This window comes from Calidris pugnax, unplaced genomic scaffold (genome assembly GCF_001431845.1).
Source record: "Calidris pugnax isolate Ruff unplaced genomic scaffold, ASM143184v1 scaffold103, whole genome shotgun sequence".
NCBI classification, from domain to species: domain Eukaryota; kingdom Metazoa; phylum Chordata; class Aves; order Charadriiformes; family Scolopacidae; genus Calidris; species Calidris pugnax.
The window spans coordinates 19,563,838-19,582,451 of NW_015090990.1; the positions used below are offsets into that span (position 1 = coordinate 19,563,838).

At 37.0% G+C, this 18,614-nt stretch overlaps 1 protein-coding gene across 12 annotated transcripts in view; it reads right to left on the bottom strand.

Moving 5' to 3' along the window:
- MYO1B (myosin IB) overlaps nucleotides 1-18,614 on the bottom strand; it is a 121,477-nt gene that overhangs the window by 28,771 nt on the left and 74,092 nt on the right. For 9 of the 12 annotated variants that reach the window (XM_014954556.1, XM_014954555.1, XM_014954563.1 and 6 more), the window contains 8 exons: nucleotides 15,966-16,064; nucleotides 15,502-15,605; nucleotides 14,439-14,586; nucleotides 13,638-13,756; nucleotides 12,762-12,848; nucleotides 12,371-12,436; nucleotides 2,132-2,137; nucleotides 1,120-1,224 (listed from right to left, as the gene is read on the bottom strand). In XM_014954556.1, coding sequence (XP_014810042.1) covers nucleotides 1,120-1,224; nucleotides 2,132-2,137; nucleotides 12,371-12,436; nucleotides 12,762-12,848; nucleotides 13,638-13,756; nucleotides 14,439-14,586; nucleotides 15,502-15,605; nucleotides 15,966-16,064 — 734 coding nt within the window. The remainder of the gene's footprint in view (nucleotides 1-1,119; nucleotides 1,225-2,131; nucleotides 2,138-12,370; nucleotides 12,437-12,761; nucleotides 12,849-13,637; nucleotides 13,757-14,438; nucleotides 14,587-15,501; nucleotides 15,606-15,965; nucleotides 16,065-18,614) is intronic. The other 3 variants (XM_014954554.1, XM_014954564.1, XM_014954562.1) reach the window with 1 other exon arrangement.

Here is an 18,614-nt window from a genome sequence, read left to right on the forward strand (position 1 = left end):
TTTTTTTTTTTTTTTTTTTTTTTTTTTTTTTTTTTTAATGGGAGGAAGAAAAGAGGGCTAAATTTAGATGAGCTATCTGAAAAATCTGGAGTCTGGCTGTTGTTCAGATATTCCTAATATCCTAATTTTTTTCAAATATCAGCGATAAAGTTTCCAGGATGAGATGCCAGTGCATCAGGAGGTAACACTGCTAGGGCAAAGGACTGGAAAAAGAAAATATTAATTTAATTCTTAATTTACATTCTGCGGTACTTCTTACAGTTTAGTTTTCTCAGAGCATTCATTTGAAATATCATTCAAGAACCAAATTGCAGTAATGACGTTTCAAGAGTTTCACTACTGAATGCGAAAAGAAAAAAAAAGACATGCCCAAACTTCATATTATCCTCAGGATTATAAGGCAGGAACTTTATTGAATTTTTAAAAATGTTTACCCAGCAAAATGGTATCATCCAATTTGAGCACAGACAGTGCATGCCAGTTTCTACAGCTGTGAGCTGGTATTTTGCCTGAGCTCTGGGTATCACAGGGAGTGCTGCTCAGACCTATTAAAATCTCAACATTCAATCACAGAATACCATCAAACACCAGAGCCTGGGCTCCAAAGCACATCTTAAATTTACCCATAAAGTCCACACAGCTCCCTTCAATACTTCATGGAAAGAAAACTAGAACCAAAATCTTTTTGTTGTTTCTTTAATCTTGCATAATCTTATTTCACCCACCCAATTCCCTTCTGAAACAGGATTAGCTGTGGCCGCTGTTGTGGTGTGTCCCAGATGCTACTGTGTCATCCAAAACACAGGCAGTAGGGTAATGGCACTAATACCAGAAAACAATATTAATCTTCTAATAATTAGCCTTTGCTCAGAACTGCCAGTCACTGTTGCCAATGAATGAGATTTGGGTCTGGTTTATACCTGGAGAACTCATCATGTGTAACAAAACCAACTTTTTTTGCTTAACAGCTACCTACTTCCCTACACAAACACACTCCGTGCCAGGCTCATGGTCAAAAAGTGACTCTGTTCCCTGAAAAGAGGTTCCAGCATGCATACCTGTGTCACGACAGGGACAAAGGGAAGAGGAGAGGGTAAGTGAAGATCCAGTAAGTATTACCTCTCGGATGTATTCCTCCTGCTCTTCTTTGAGGGTAAGTTCAATGAAGATCTGCTGCAACTTCTCATTACAGTAGTTGATAATGAATTGCTCAAAGCTGTTGTCCTGTCAGATAAAAGAAGTTTGCATTTGCTGTTGTGTAAACACCTTGGAACTCAGCTGGAGTAAGTTACTGCAGCAGCTGCAACTCAACAAGCCACCCTATTAACTACTCCTTCCAGCTTTGCGATGTGGTGGTTTGAGTAAGATTTTATTGAGAATGAGATTAGTTTGGAAATTTTAGACCAAATCCTTCCCTGAGGCTTTCTCCATTGGGAGGGACAAAAACTCTGTAGGTTTATATTCTTGATGTGCCTGTATCGATTCCTTGCTGGGGGTCCTAAGGAGGCCTGTGGTGTCAGGGAATAAACAACAAAAGTTTTGCCTGCGCTAATCTGTCCCTGTGTGTAAAATGTAGTCTCCTGTAGGTCCTGATAAATAAAATTATGATGGTAGCATTAACTCTTTTCCAAGCAGGCTTTGGGGTTGCAGGGTTCCCTTCCCACAGCCTCTTATCTTTTCCTTTTTTCCCCTTTCTTAATTACTAGTTATCAAGAATAATTTGGTTATTTAGGAAGCCTGAAAATTTGCAGAATAAACCCCTATTCCTTTTTACACTATCAAATAAATCCAGCATACAATACCTGTGAAGCTCAAGTTACGGTGATAAAATTGTTATGACTAAGGGCAACTGCAATCATGTAAATGTTTGAATTAAGGATCTGGTTGCTAAAATGAGATTAAGAACACACAAGCAGATTACAAAATATTGAGGTAGCACAGATTATTTTTATCATTTTAGTTTTAGGTAAAGCAAAATCATAGCTGATCACCAAACTTTCTCAGCCACATCAAACTGCCCCTCACACCAACTGCAATTATCAGCAGAGATTGCAAAACTTGCATAGCTCTAGATGAGAAAGTTAAAATTTGGCATGCATCAAAATCAGCACTGCAAACAAGTCATACTTACTGCATTCTGTTGCAAAAAGAAATTACATAAATCGCAGTCAGTACTTGTACTACTTCCGTAACGACACAGAAGACAAAACATCTATTAGCATTTATTTGGAGTACCAAGTAAATCAGTCGTTTTATCACACTCATATTTGTATGTCACTGAAAATGTGAAGTACTGCATAAATGTTATGTATTACTCTTTTGTAGATGAGTGTATCTTTAGGTACTGTCCAAAGATTAAAAAATAAACCAAGGTATTAAGGCACTTCAGAGTCTAACACAGAACAGCGTTCTTGCATTGTCACATCTCTAAATCACCATGTATCTTTTGTCTCAAAAAGCCATATATATAACCCTTGGTAGACAATGTCAGTAAAGGGAGAGGAGAATGGGGAGAGGAAGAGAGAGTTCTGGAGGAAGAATGAGTAAAAGTTTATTTGACACATTCAGATAAGGCCATCGCTTCCGATATACTGAGTTTGAAGTTAAAGGACCCCAACTGACACATCACCCTCCAAAGAGGAAGGGTAAAACACCCTCTGCATCCTCCTCTCAGGCAAACATTGTTTCTTAAAAAGGCCATGTTATTCTGATTACAAGGAATGCAGGACTTTTTGCTCACATAAGACTGCACGCAGTCTTCATCTTCAAAAGAGGACGGAAACCAGACTGCAAATCCAGCTAAAACATCTAACTAAGTAAGACTGCACACAGTCTTCATCTCAAAAGAGGATTGAAACCGGACTGCAAATCCAGCTAAAACATCTAACTAAAATGTCATTAAGAATACATTAAAGTAATTGCTAGATGCTTTCCTGATTTGCTATGTATCTGTGATATTTATGGTTTGCCAAAGAAAAGCAAACCAAAATCCACAGAGTTCTTCACAAATCCCTCACTAAGCTATGAAATTCTACTTGACTTTGCCAAGCCACTGAAAATTGCTATTCCAGGAAAAAAGTCATTGAAGAGCAGTGACGATTTTGGTCTTTATGTACGATACAGAGCAAAAGGCTAACGGTTAATTACGGCAAAGAAAATGAGGAAAAATGTTTGGAATTACTGAATTTCTCAAAACACTTAACTCTGAACAGACCAGAAGACGTTTGGTAAATTAAGTACATTTCAGAAAGAGGCATTTCCTACAGCTTTTAAAAAACACTGTATGAAAAAATTATTAGAGTGCTTATCTCTGCACATACCTGAATAAGGCAACGGATTCTGTGAATTTGTTCCCCCTTATTGCATACCTATAGTTTTTTTATTATGCGAGGGCTTCACAAATCATAGATGAACGCTCACAAATAAATTGTCCCCCAATATTTTAATGAGGGCTCCTAGAAATTAGTATTAGAAATTAGAACTAGGAGTGATCTAAAGGACTTCTGACATTGTTCAGAAGACAATAGAGAATGGTTAATATCAGTGACAGCACAGTGATAATTCAGGAAAAACAGGCTTGGAATATCCAGCCATCAAGAGGTTGTACTTGCTCGTTATGCTGGCATTAAGTGCCAGAAAGGGTTTTGACAGACATAGAAACAGAACGGCCAGACTCAGTATTTCAGGAAGAGTTAGTAAATCCAAATATTCCTAGGAAATTTTAGGAAAAAAGTATATTTAAGACCAGTACTTCTCAAAGTGCCAGCTTGTATTCCAGGCTGTAATTCTGCTACTCTAATGTTGAAAGCATCACTTCAATCCCTGCATTTTTATAGCAGCATTTCAAACTATCCCTTTGAAATTACAGTGGAAGACAAAATATAACCTTTGGGGAAGAAAAAAGCACGCAGTCTCTCAAATGAAATTAAAGGTGCTGGGAAATGTCACAATGTCACCTGAGATAGGCTTAAAGTCATGTCAAATTTTCAGGTACAGATCAGCCAACCACCCTCAGCTTATCCTCTCAGTCTTTTATCAGGTGCAACAATAAGTTTAGACAAGTAGATAAATTCACAGACAAAAAAAATCAAAGCCTACTTCACCATGTTTTTCACTTCACAAATAATGGTGTCTTGCTCATATAGCTTTAGTCGTTAGCAACCTTCAAACTACCAGGCATTTCATGAATAGCAAGTTTTTGAACTCTAAAAAATTCTGCTCCACGCACAAATATATTGCTTATACACACAAGCAGATCATAACGTTGTACTCATTAAGGTTGTTAATTAACCATGAAGTGATAAAACCTTCTAGTTTTGAACCACTGCTATTACATGAATTACATACAGTTGCTTGAAAGCTTAAGGAAAATTTTTTTTGTTCCTTAATATTTTACCTAATTTCTTCTTTGGAAGATTCCAGTCATGTGTATCATAGAATCATCTGAAAAAACATATGGATGTTCCTGACCTTATACATTGTTATACCAGTAAAATACTAACAACAAATAGACAAAACAAAAATATTTTAAAAATAATAATAATTTTTTAAAAAATTAAAATTAGGCTAGAAGTCTCTTACTGGTCTCAGGCAGAAATGTGTCCACATGCTGATGCTGAATGTCATTTCCTGCATTAGATTTACGAACAGCAAATATCTAAAATGGCATTTTCCTATGAAAACTAACTACCTTCTAACCTTCTCTCCCCATAGAGAATTCAAATTCACATTTGAGTACCCAGATTCCAATCATTTCTAGAGACACTGAGGCAACTAAGAAACCTACTTAAAACTGAAAAGGGGGTACTTTTCCATACTAAAAGGTAGGAATAAATTTTTATCTTCCACCTGCCTAATAAAGTTCTAGCTTAAGTGTTCCATTTTCTTGTGTCCTCTTGACTTCCCTTTGTTCCTCAAATCAAGCATATGTTGTTCATCCAAATCTACAGGCTCAGCTACATCATCAGTATCATACCTACACAAAGTGTTTCTCAATATTTCCTCTTCCTTCTTAATCTTTCATCACACCAGTTCTTCTTGAGAGCCAATTCAAAAATCTACATATTGCTCAGTCTACAACCACACTGACAAAAAGGTCTTCAGTAACACCTTTCCAAATACTTTATATGAGCACATGCAGCTAAAAAATGCATGAGAAATATTTAAAGGAAAAGCATAATTTAAAACAAAACTTAACCATTTCAAGTCATGAGACAATCCATTTAAATCAACAGAACTAATGCCATTAAAATTGACTTTCGGAGGAGGAAAAGACATACAGAGACTGACGCTTTTGCTCTAACACATATAGCCCCAGAAAATAACTTTTTTTCCAACATCAACGAAGCCCTGGGCATCAGAATTCTCTGACCACCTCCTAACACAGACAGGTGATCCCTGGGTAGTTCCATTGGCTCCTTAGAGTACTACTGAGGCTCCTAGAGAAAAAGCCAGCTGGCAAAAGTAATGATGATAAAAGACCAACATGCTCACTTCACTGAGAATAATGGTGAAACCAACCAGCAAATTTAATTTATAACCTACTGTGGCATCTGGGGATTGGGATTTTTATGTATGACCACAGAAGCATACAAGTTTATGAGATGAAACTAAGAAATATAAATGCTACAAAATAAAAATCAGCAAAATGGGCAAAATGCATTTTAAAAAAAAAAATTTAAAAAGACACTATTTATCTTAGAAAGCAATGAGCTACATGGGACCCAGATATAACATTTTTTTATTTTCTGCAAAGTTAGTGAAGATATGTTATCAATATTTATTCCTTACCTTTCTGTTTACATATACAAACATTCGAGTAATCAAACTTAATTGACAAATATATCTTTTAACTAGAATAAGCTCTGTGTTTTTGTGTAAATATATCTCTGTAGGCAAAGAACCAGAGGCATATTATTCAACCATAAATATTCTATGTATATGTAGTCAGACTATATTTCAGTGTATCTAATGGAAGCAATTGGGGATTATCCATTTTCCATATTTGTGTAGCACAACCAGCTTTGGTCCTTATTGATGCTGCTGGCACTGGTAGAGAACCAGGCACTCTGAAATCCATCTTGCTCTCACCTGTGGTGTCTGGACACACAGGTCTAAAACAAATTTGGAGTTAAAAGGGCAAGAAACTACAGCAAATTCAGCGCACACAATGCATGTGAGATCCACGGGGAAACCCAGGTACAATCACTTCAACAAACTCAACCTGATAAATTACAGTCCTGGAACAACAGGAATTACAAATAGGCAAGAACCTGCTATATAATCTTATCCATTCCTCCACTAAGACATAAAAGCTGCTGTAGGGCAAAACGTTATTCTCGCAAACAGAAATAGAGCATTTGTGTATATTTGCCCAGCATTACAAATATTTCCTGCATTGAAAACAGCCAGCCAGGGGGATTTAATTCATAAACCTGTGTTTTGCAAAACAAGCCTCTCTAAATATTTAAAATAAACCGTGATTAATTAAATGGTGATTAACTTCCTGGGATGAACCTCTGTTTCTGAGCATCCTAGCGCTTGAGGAAATGATTGCTTTAACTGTATTTTAAAATCTCCATAGCACCGAGGAGTTCCAACCAAAGGCCCCTCTCTGTAAAGCTCCCATCTTTTATAACACCTGCCAGCAAGTGTAGTTGATCAATTATAGATTAAAAATTCCTCTTTCACACTAACCTGGGCTTTGCCGTGTGTGATTAGATATGCTGTTAGGCATCAGAAAAGGGTTGAACAATTTAAAAAAAGAAATCTCTTGCAAGGTATAGTGCCTAGAAGAGATGGCTGGAAGTTATGGTCTGGACATTAAGGCAGCTACCAAGACAACAGATATCCATGGCTGAGGTAGTGCCAAAGTCAAGACATGAAGAAAGGGTCCCCATACTAAAAGAACGGTAAAAAAAATGAAAAGATGGAGATGAAAGAAGATCCTGATAAGTCAATTTTCTCCCTGTGCTTTTTTTTTCTCGCTCTAAGAAGTCATTTTTCCAGCAAATAACTAGACCCTTCTCCAGTAAAATCATCCTTGGGGGGTGGAGGGAAGTCTCTGGCCCAGCAGCAATCTCTCAGAGCTCAGCTCAGCATGCTCTGCAACTATAATTTCCTTCATGTAGTGAACAGGACAGAAAAAGGCAGAGCAACTACTCAGCAAGTGGACCAAACTGTCATATAGGTTTATGGAATGGTGGAAATACCTTCCCAATTTTTTCATGCCTTAAACATCTCAGAAAGGTATTTTCAATGTTTATCCTCTCCTTATCTGGTTACTTCCCTCTAAAAATAGGTAATTACCACAACTATGAACATGTTAATACAATGAAACTGCATTTTTCGTACTTCTGACAGATTCCCTCAATAAAGATATTGGCATTTTATCAATGTCCAGATGACAGTTTATGTAACATATACAATATAATCAACCTTATTTCCATCACCACAAGGGACTTCTACACACAAGAAACAAGCTAATTGCTGTAAATAAATAGAAGCACTATCAAACTGCATCACAGACTGTGAGAAATTAATCTGATTTTACTGTTAGGCAGCTTGTTTGGCTCTTATGTTGGTGCCATTTTTATTTACTGCTGGGTTTTACGCAGAAAGTGATGGATGCTGCCACGTCTTTGCATGTTCTTGTGTAGCTGGAGAAAAGGAATTGGTCAGATGCTGTCCCCAAAGACAAGGCATTCACATCACCTCAGGTTGGACCTCAGCAGATACCTGAGGGTCCAATGGATATGGTTCCTCTCTTTCTGCAGCCTTTACTTTTGCAGCTCTGTCCCCAGTGCATCCCTGCTTCTCGCCAGGCTAAGATATGTGGAAAAAACTGCTCCACCAACGGATTGAGCAGAAAGCATTCATATTCTCAGGCTGTCTTGTCAGGGCCTGGCAAATTTCAAGAATAAGCCTTGTTTGGCAGCCTCAACTTTCATAAAACTGCACTCCAAATCATTAGCTTCATCATATGGACCAGCTACATAGTGGCGCCTGAAAATTCAGAATAAAGTCTTGAAGCCAAGTAGCACAGACAGGCAATTTCATCTCTGAAGGCTAGGCAAGAAGAAATCATAGAATCATGGAATGGTTAGAGTTGGAAGGGACCTTAAAGATCATTGAGTTCCAACCCCCCTGCCATGGGCATGCTTGCTCCAGGACATTCATCTTTACATACCCTAGCCCTCATCTACACAGGAAATGTACACAACAGAAAATTAATTGTCCAAACCAAACAGAATGAGTCGTCTTCTCACCTCTGTTGAAACCTGCCAGGCCCTCAGTCATCTGCCTTCTACAGCCTTTATTTCTTTTTCATAAACCTCACCCTTTCCACAACCCAACCCCAACATTTTGCAGAGATGCAGAAACCACTTCTACCCAAAAATACAGAATCAAATGTGGAATAAAATGGGACCAGCCCTAAACCTACCCCAGGAATTCTGCAATTGAGTTGGTTCTGAAATTCCCAGTGCCACTAGCCATCATCCCTGCCCCATCTCAAATCACAGTCTAGACTGCAGACTGACTACACACGCAGCCACTCAAAAATGTAGATAAACATACTCAGAGCAATTAGTGTCAGGCTCCAGTCCATTGCTCGAGCTCCAGCAGCGTTACACAGACAGCCCAGTGCCACAGCTTGCATTTTCACACTAACCCTGGTCCCTAAATCCTTGCCCATAGACAATTCACACCGACACCCAGAATTTCAGCATTTCACTTTCGAAACATTCAGTCCCAGCATAGTGCTTACCACAAAGGGCAAGGCAGGAATCAAAAATAAACACAGCTTTACAGTGCCTGTTTTGTGGATTGCTTAGCCAACCTTGCTGTTGACATCTGCCAAACTCACAGAGGCTAAGGATTACCAATAGATTTAAATTCCCTAATCTGAATTTTTGGACAGTCAAGTCCTTAAATCTGCTTTCTTGGATAGCTTTTGTGTCTGTCTGAAAAATGGGGTTTGTGCTCGATAAAAATACTAGCGGAAACCAAATCCCAAAGAGTACATGCCAGCATTATCAATGCTCAAGTATCTTTCCTTTGTTAAATTTCAACCTCCAGTTACTTTGTAAATTAACTTCACCTTAAATTGTAGAAAATTGTAGAAAATAAAGTGAATAGTATATAAAGTAATCCTTCAAAAATAGATGAAAAATATCTCATTTATATAAACTTCAATTTGCATGTAATAGAATAAGATTGCTATTGTCATCAGAAGGTGAAGTACAGGATCTTTCAGAATGGTTAATCTGGATTTCTCTACTCTCCTTATAGGAGGAATTGTAAGGTGGTCTATGGAGTCATCCTACACAGGAGTAAGGCCCAAGAAATATTGTCTGCCCTGCTCATTATGAAACAAAACAAAAACCTCAAAAATCTGTAGTGAACTGATTTTGCAGTGGAAGCTGACTGGTATGACTACATACTAGTGAATGTATTCCAATAACTTTTAAGTAAGAACCTGAGGACAAAACAGGTAAACTAGAATAAAATTAGTTTATTCTTTCCACAATCCTGAGGGGTAAAGGAAAAAAAAACCCAAACCCCAAAGCACCCTTCAATAAACACATACCTTGCTACTTATTTCAATGGTATTAAGCTTCATGTGTAAATATTTAGCATCTATATAAAAAAACTCCTACTACACCTTCTATGGTTCTTGATATGTTCTGTCTCCAAGGTACAAGGACACTTTAGGTCAAAGAACATGTACTAATGATAAACTTATCTGCTTCCTGAGTAGAAACATGATTAAAGAACCTCTTTACCTTCAGCATATCAAATAGCTTACAAGCTTAAAATGCACATGTTCACAGATAAGGAAGTATTTCAAATATATTTGTGTCAAAAAACATTCTTTGCAGAGATCATGGTAGTTCTAACCTTCAAGAACAGACATGGAAATCAAAATCTGACTTAAGAATTAGGTTCAAAAGGGAACTGCACATCTTTAGTCAGTGGTTTTCAGTAATTTATAATTAGATGAATATAGTTCCTGCCATAAGCTACACCTCAGCTAATATTTTGAATGTTAGCCATTGTGTTTACAAATGTACCACACACTCCAAATTCCACTATATTTTGATGCTATAAATCTTAAGACATTATTCACTTTTCCTTGAGTTACTGTATTGTTTAGTGTTAAAATTTCATTCATTTATTGATTGGTTTAACATAATTAATTTTAAACAACATATTTTCTGTGAAGTGGTTACTTAAATTCTCAAGAAAAATTGTTTTTTGTAAGTATTTTCTCAAGATCCTTAATGATTTTTGCAAGATTCAACTATTTGTCACAAAACTCAACACAAAACATTTGGCAGGCATCCTCTCAATTGACCTTACTACATACATTCAGTCAAACAATGACAAGACCAAATACATTTTGTCTACTCAATTTAAGGACTGTGACACAACACCATCTTTTGTTACAACTAGAGCTGTATAGAAAATAAATTTTCTTTTGCCTTTGATCCAATTAAGTCAGCAGTTTCTGATTATAAAATTGACTTGTCTGGAAACAGGGATGGCTAGTGGGCGGTACTGGAAACACAGCTGATTCAGGATTTTCTGATGGGTTTTTTTTTTCTACCATTCACCCTTTGAATTACAACACTGCCACGCAGTCCCTATACCTGTAACTGTACTAGTTACCTCTGTAAAACTAGAGCAATCAAGTTTCTTTTCAAATGTCTTAAGATTAAAATAAGGTATGATACAAGCCATGTATGTTTCTGGCATAAGACCTGAATCTCATTTTGACTGTTCAGAAATAATTCATTTTTGTGATGCTGAACCAAGCTGCTTGGCTAGTGCCATCACCACAGGTCCTAACTCATGAGAGGAACAGTCTGGTCTTGTGTGAACATACTGATGAATTTGATCCTCTTGAGTACAAGGCAAACCTTTTGCACCTTTTCCACTAGAACCAATACTCAGCATTTAAAGGACTGAACAATAACTACCTGTATTGCTTTAAAGTTTTTGAATTTGTATAAATCAGGAAAGCTAAATTCAGTGTGCAAGGTAAGCAAAAAGAGCCTCGTTTTTACATTTTTCTTCTACGAAACTACAACTCCTGTACTCAACCGTTTTTATGACCTCCAAAGATATTGAAGACCTACAAAAAATGGAATTCCATGTGGGAAACAACCTTTTTTCTGCAACACCATCCCACAAACATGATTACTCAGTTGGCTTGTGTGCTAGCACAAGCTTCCTTCTTTTACCTCACCCTACATGTTTATTCTTAATCAATCATAAAAGAGTGAGGACAAGAGTCCTGTTTGAAGATGCCAGCAGTACTATTCTAGTGCCCAGCTTTCTAAAGGTACACCAAGGACCAGCTCCAGAGAGACATCTGGCGTGGAGATTTGCATTCAGCCACCTGACCGCTTGCAATATATTTTCATAAACATGCTCCTATGTTTAATGCAAACAATACAGCCTGGCTGACTAAACCCTTGATGCAAGCATCAGCTTTGTTTTTCCTCTTCATAGGGGCATTTTAATTTGCACATACTTTGATGTTATGCTTCTGAAATAAAGCTTACACCACCCTCCCATGTGTAATTACTCTTGTCTGGATTATTCCCATCATCTACACAGTTTAAACACGCTCCCTGGATTTTCAAGAAGGATGTAGGAAAGTGAGTAAGGATTGCAAGGTTTCTACTGATTTTCCTCCTCAGTTGACTTTCTAGTTTAAACATTATATACAGTTTCAACCCGAGATCTATAAATCTCTTAAAATAAACTGTCAGAGTAAGATTTATGGAAAATCCTTCTCCCTGGTGTTCTCTAACCCAATTAAAAATTCCTCATTTAGTGTTTTTGTTTCAGAATACCACCAGTCTAAAAATACTATCATAAACAAACATCAGTGAGCCACAGATCATTAGCTAGGAATCAGTATAGAATATTCATCTAAGCGAATTGAAATAAAATGGAATATAATTCCTTGTTTAATTTAAAATATATAGTCTTTGTTGTGTTTTTTAAAAGATACAAAGCTTGTTCAAAGGCATCCACAAAATGCCTAAGGGCAGAACTGACACTGCCAGGATTTTTCTCATGCTCAGAACGTATGTCACAACAAAATATATTTATTTTACCCATCATAAATATTTATTTACCTATGGTGTAAAAACACAAGTTGGGCTTTCATAAATCTTTGTTTCATTTGCCAGACATGCTAAGACATCTCTCTTTGGCTTATTTTTCTAGTGTTTTTTTTGTCAGAAATGACACTTGATTCAAATTACATGTATTCCAATTACACATTCATGAACTACTCTATTAAGTTTCAATAACAACCCTCTACTTTGAATATTTAGCGTTATAAAGGTCTTACCTCAAAAATTTCAAAGCCGTAGATGTCCAGCACCCCCATTACCTTCTTTCTCACTTTTGTTTGTGCCTTTAAAAAATAATTAAACATTGAGTCAGTCATCTGTACATTTCATACGTTAGTTTTCATGATTCCCAAGTATCTCATAAGTATGGTGTCAAATTCTGTAAACTGAAAGGTAAACTAATAAAAACAAAATAAACTTATCCTGACTATTTTCATAAGCTTAAAAACAGAGCAGACAGCAACTTGTTGAGCTGTGATACAGTTATTCACCCACACCATATGTAACACTGCACAAGGATGAAAAATGAAGTTGGCAAATACAGTTTTACTGTCCTCTTTAATTTAAAGGATTTCTATTGATTTTTTTACAGGCACAAAACAACAATACCTTAATGCTCTCATTGATTCTGGTAACAAGCCAAGAAAACAGTCGACTGTACAAATTCTTCGCCAGAGCATCACGGGCGTAATAAGCCTAAAGAGAAGAAAGAAGAGAAATGTTACAAATGCTGGGCTAATCCCAAGCTTTTTATTTGACTGCCGTATCCTAAAGGTGCTATGAAAAGAGGGAGAATGGCTCAGGCAGCACTCTGCCTAATCAGGTAGCAGAGCCAGACCAAGGGTGCCAGGAGGTTTGGGCAGCACCGGCACCTTGCTGGTACATCCCTCTGCTTTCCAGGGCACTGGCTGGCGGGAACAGCAGCTGCAATCAGGCACTTGGACTCCCTTCCTGCTCCTCTGGTTATCCTCTAAAGACTCACATCCCCCATCCTAATGGGATTCCTTAGTCCTAAAGGGACTCGAGCAGCTGTGGTTAGGGAAACGACATTCCTGCTAGCCTGAGCTGATGAGACACAGGTGGCAGTCACACTGGCTCTGCAGCCTTACAGAAAGATAAACTGGCAGCAGAAGTTTTTCAGCAGCCTGGGGCATACAACTCACATGAAATTACACCAGTTGCTCTAAATGAAAACAGTCTGCCACAATACTTTCAACATGCGTTTTGGGCAGAACCATTTCGTTTTTTCATTCTCTGCAGCATTTTCCTATCCCTCATCCTGTTGAGGTAATGCACACATAAAACCAAAACATCCAGTTTATTTGAACACTTAGAAACAGCTGAAGAAAAAACACACTTATGTAAGTGAAATGTTTTATTCCGTACAGTCTATTGCAGTTTTTATTTGGGCACTTACAGTATAGGCATGTAGAATAAATGGCCATTTTAAATAATTCTTTCCTTTAAAATCAGGAGATCTTTTACCTGCGCCACATTTAGTGTTGTTGAAACTTTCTCTTGCTTGGCTTCAACCGTCCGGAAGCTGAAAGCTCTTTCCAATACAGACTGGTCTATACCTGTCAACTCACAGATTTCCTTGAGTTCTAGCATGAAAAACGACAGCGAAAATATAATTAATCCTTTCGTATCATTGCTTTTTCTTCCATACCAGTATTAGCTTTTAAATAGTTCAGTATTTTCCCAAAACACGTTTTCTTCAACAGAGGTGTCCCCCCATCCACACTCTCTCCCTGCTACCCTGCCAAGCAAATTTTTTAAAAATATGCACAGCATGAGGAAACAGAGTTATTAATTTTGAAAGCACTTTCTCTTTGGTTATTTTTGTGAAGAAATTTTTCTTCCTTTTATCACAGACTACTTTTCCTGATGAAAAACTTTCAAATGAAAATAAATGAACTTTCAAAATGCATCAACTGCAAAAACATGACCAAATTAATCTAACATTACAGACAGAAATACCCTACTACAGAAGAACTAGAGGCCTCCACTGCAGAATAACCAAGCAGTTACAGAAATGCTTAGTCCCATTTAATATTTCAGAAGAAAGTGTGAATAAAGGGGGGAAACAAGAAAACAATCACTTTTGGAATTTCAAACAGAGTGACTGAAATGGCATAGAATTCAACCCGTATTTGCCTGCGGGTGAGTTTTGGAAACAAACTAATTTAATTCCTCTGTAAGGAATGTATGTCTACAGAAATGGCAAAATTAGTAATGACTTCAGACAAACCGGTGTTTTCCCTCCCGTCGTTAATCTCATCTTACCGTTTTTATCTTTGATTTTACTTTCATCTAAGCCATTCACACGAGATTCAGGCTTAAATTCAATATTTCCCAATTTCAGAACGGCTGCCACCACTTCAAAAACAGACTGTGTTTCATGATCCATAAAACCAACAATCTGCATTGCATTCTGTAAAGGGGACAGGTAAAATTATGAGATAAAAGAATCTACATTTAAACAGATCATATTTGCAAAATTCCCCATTTATCTGTATTAGCATAAACTGGAAATGTTTTATGAACACTTTTAATACAAAAAGAACATGATATAATTACTACACTTAGATAAGTAAGTTTTTTAATATAAAAGGCAGATTAAAGAAGATCTGGTAATTGAGCTGACATGTCAGTCTGGTTCACTTTTGTAATTCATTCATTTTATGGGTTTCTAAAATGCAGCACTTTTTTTTTTTTAGCCACTGAATTTAGTTTATAACCTAACTCAAATTTTCAGAGTCAAACAAACAGGTGCTGCTGTCTTCTCATTCCACTCTGTTCCTCTAAAAGCCAGTAACTTTTCAAATAAATAAATTTTCACACACTGGGTAACAGGATCCTGTATTCTTCCTGTCCCTGAGTACAATCAAGCAAAAACATCATGGTAAATTATCTTGAGAACCATCCTGTCGCTTTTTTTCTTTCAGCTCAGTCAGCCTCACCTTGTTCATGAAGCTCAATCACTGCCATAAGCAACTACAAAATATATAACCTTTTCCATGATCTGATCAAGCGGTCTTTGGGGTCTTTTCCTTTTCATTTTTTGTATTTTTTTTTAATTTTTTAAAATTTTTTTGGTGTGTGTGCCTGTTTTGCATTCCCACTAGAATACTCCAGAAACTTGGTTTTTTTTGTATTTTCCAGTTGTAGCCAAGCTTCCCTGTGCAAACATGCAGTACTCTTGCACAAAGATTGCTGAGCACTCTGAAAACAACTCAGAAAAGATAGCTCTCATGGCCCAGGACAAATGGCCAGACCCAGGGCATAAGATCTCTGCATTTCTGTTAAGCCCTTTTGCGGTTCACGCCCAGTCCCTGTTACTTCTTACCCTAACTGTTCTGAAGTTTGCAGCATCATCCACTCCATTCACTTTGGCAGAATCAAGGCCTAGGTAGTTGTATCTGCTGAAGTCCCGCTCGAGTTTGAGGCTGCCTAATAAATCAAATAAAAATATTATTAATAACAGCATTCTTGTTAGCAGGTCTTTTATCCCAGAACCAGTATTGTCAAGAACTATCATTATTAGTAGGATTAAGTTTTCTTTAAGGATCTTTTAAATACAGGCCTTCTGAGTAAGAATAGGCTTACTTTCTTGTTTATAATATGTTGCAAAGAGAATTCTGACTCGGATATCTGGATAATAACAAACCATATATTTTACTATTGCCACTACCACCAATAATTTAAAAAATGAATCAATATCACATTTCCCACAGAAGATTATGTGCATGGAACAGCACATTAAATATAAAAAAGACTCATATCTGAAAATAGCACAAGGGCAACACTTACAGAGGAAGTCTTCTGAGGCACCAGACAGTATCTGATAGAAAATGTGAAAGTTTCTTTCACCTCTTGGCTGCTTAACAACGCGAGACTTCTCTAGCAGATCTAAACAAACAAAATATCACAGGTCAGCAAAAGATTGTTGGAGCAAAACACTTCAATATGAATATAATCCCCCATCATTTTCTGTTTCATTGCTTTATATCATCATCATCAAATTAGACGATGATAAATGGTAGGGACAAACTTTTTCGCAATGTATTGAATTATTATATATTTATCAAATAAGTTATTTGAGCAAACTGTAAGCCCAGTACAGTTCTAAAAGCTGCAGTGTGTGAGCTGCAAAGAAAACTCAGGAAGCAAAGTGTGCAAAAGCCACCAACCAATATACAGTACAACCACAAAATTAAGATTTGGTAAGAGTGATTGCATGGGTGAAGGTCTGAAAAGAACTGAAATGTTAAAAGGCAAGGCACACAAACGATGGGTAAATGAAAGGGGGAAGCCAAATAAAGGAAGAATTTAAACTGAATAATCGCGTAGCACTTTGTGATCCTCAGGGGCATCAGACTATGAAAAAATTCCCAATGGGACTGACAGAAGCTCCATCATAAGACATTTGAAGTGAAATGGAAAAGCAGCACTTTGAAAAGCATCACTGCACTGATTGAGTAGCTTAACAAGAAGTTTGCTTTGTCCACCACCGTTAGTGATGAGTACATTTCTAAGCCTTAACAATAAGGGTAGGAATCCGAGCAGACAGCAGGAACTAACTGACTTGTAACACATTGCTTCAGACTCTACATCCATTTACTATAGTCCAAACTCAGAATCACCCTGTACCTAACTAAGTTGATGCTCTCTAGTTTTACATTTGTAACTCCAAGGGAGAGGCTGGTCCACCATCCAAGTGTTAATTCATGGGCTGAGGAAGGCAAGGTGAGTGCCAGGCAGCTCAGAGTCACGCTGGCTGTTAAGGTTCTCCAGTAAAGTGTTGGAACAGATCGCAGCCAAATTTAATCTCAAAGAAATAAACAACTTCAGCTCCCACAGTGGCTACACACACTTCAGGAAATGGCTGTATTTTCAGAGGATATTGAAGCAATGCAGTTGTGAAGCGGTTTGGCTTATTTGAATTTAAAAACATTCTATATATAAATTTACTCAAATGCTGCCATAAAACCTCAGCTACATATCCTGTCAAAATATTGTATGTAAGCTTTTGCTTAATTACATGCATGCCTTCAGCAGATTTAACAGTTTCTTGAGCATATATCAAATGAGTTATGTTAGAAGGATAACTGTCTTAGATTTCTCACTGCAGTTTATCTTATTTATATGTTTTCAGAAGCAAGGAGATTAACTAATTAGATCAGCTTTCCAAAGTCCAAATATTCCATATTCTGTCAGCCTTCATAATTGAGGAAAAAGGCTCCAAAAAGCAGTTACTGATAAAAAATCTGGTATTTACCTTAACAAAGCAGCTGTTACCAGATCTTTTAAAGCTGTATTCATTTTCTGCTTTTTTTCTTTTATGCCCACATGCAGGCTGAAATCAGACTGGTAGAAAAGCTCCAGACCATCTGCCCTACTCTTAAGAAAGCCTTCCCTTTGTTTGCCCTAATTAGCATTTTAATAAATCAACCAAGTATATTTTACTTAAACCAACAACTGCACAACCAGTAACTTTTGTGTTAACTCTCACTTGACTACAAATTCTGTGGGTTGAACAGACAAAAGAGAAGACACAAAGATGCACACCAGGTTTCTGCATGCATCTACCCGGTAATTCTGTTTACAGTGGCTAATGTGGACAGGTGGTGCTGAGCTATATGAAAACCCACACAAACCAAAACCCCAAACTCTATACATATTACATTTTGTTATATGGTCTATATAAATTATGTATAGGGACTATACAGGGTTATCTAGTGAGAACATACAGAACTACATTTGGTGTATTTATGGATTAGGTATTCTTTCTGTGTTATCTAACACTCCCGCTTGAACGGAAGCATTTAACACGTTGCGTGTATCAAACTGTAAAAATTAAATTGCTTTGGAATGGTCCAACCTGGAAACATTTCTTAAATCATAATGTTTGAATATCCATCAATTCATATCACTCAAAACCCAGCTACATTCCGCAGGTTTTGTAGATAATTTGTTATTCCTGGGTAACACTGTTCCAAATGCAAGAGATCTGTGTAAACATCCACCCTGCTAAACCACTCGACTGAACTCAATATATTAAAAAAAAAAAAGAGGAAAAAAAAAAAGAAAAGAGAGAGAAAAAAATAAGAAATTGATGCTGAATACTCCTGTGAACTCTAGTATACAAATTTACAGGATTTCTCTTTGGTTACTTGACCCATGAACTTGATTGATGCAGAAAAATGTAAGATCCTTGTATTTCTCTAAATACACTACAAATTGAATCAACATTCAAGAAAGGAATAAGTAAACACTACAAGTGGAAAATGACACTACCTGGGTACATTCTGAATAAACAAGAAGTTTGTTTTAGTCATATTCTGTTTGGCAGGCCATGACCAAGGACCTTCTTAGCTATTCAGCCAAAGTTACAGAACATTTTCTAGTCACAGAAGCTTATTTCTACACCCACATTATGCTAAATTATGTTTTCTGTTT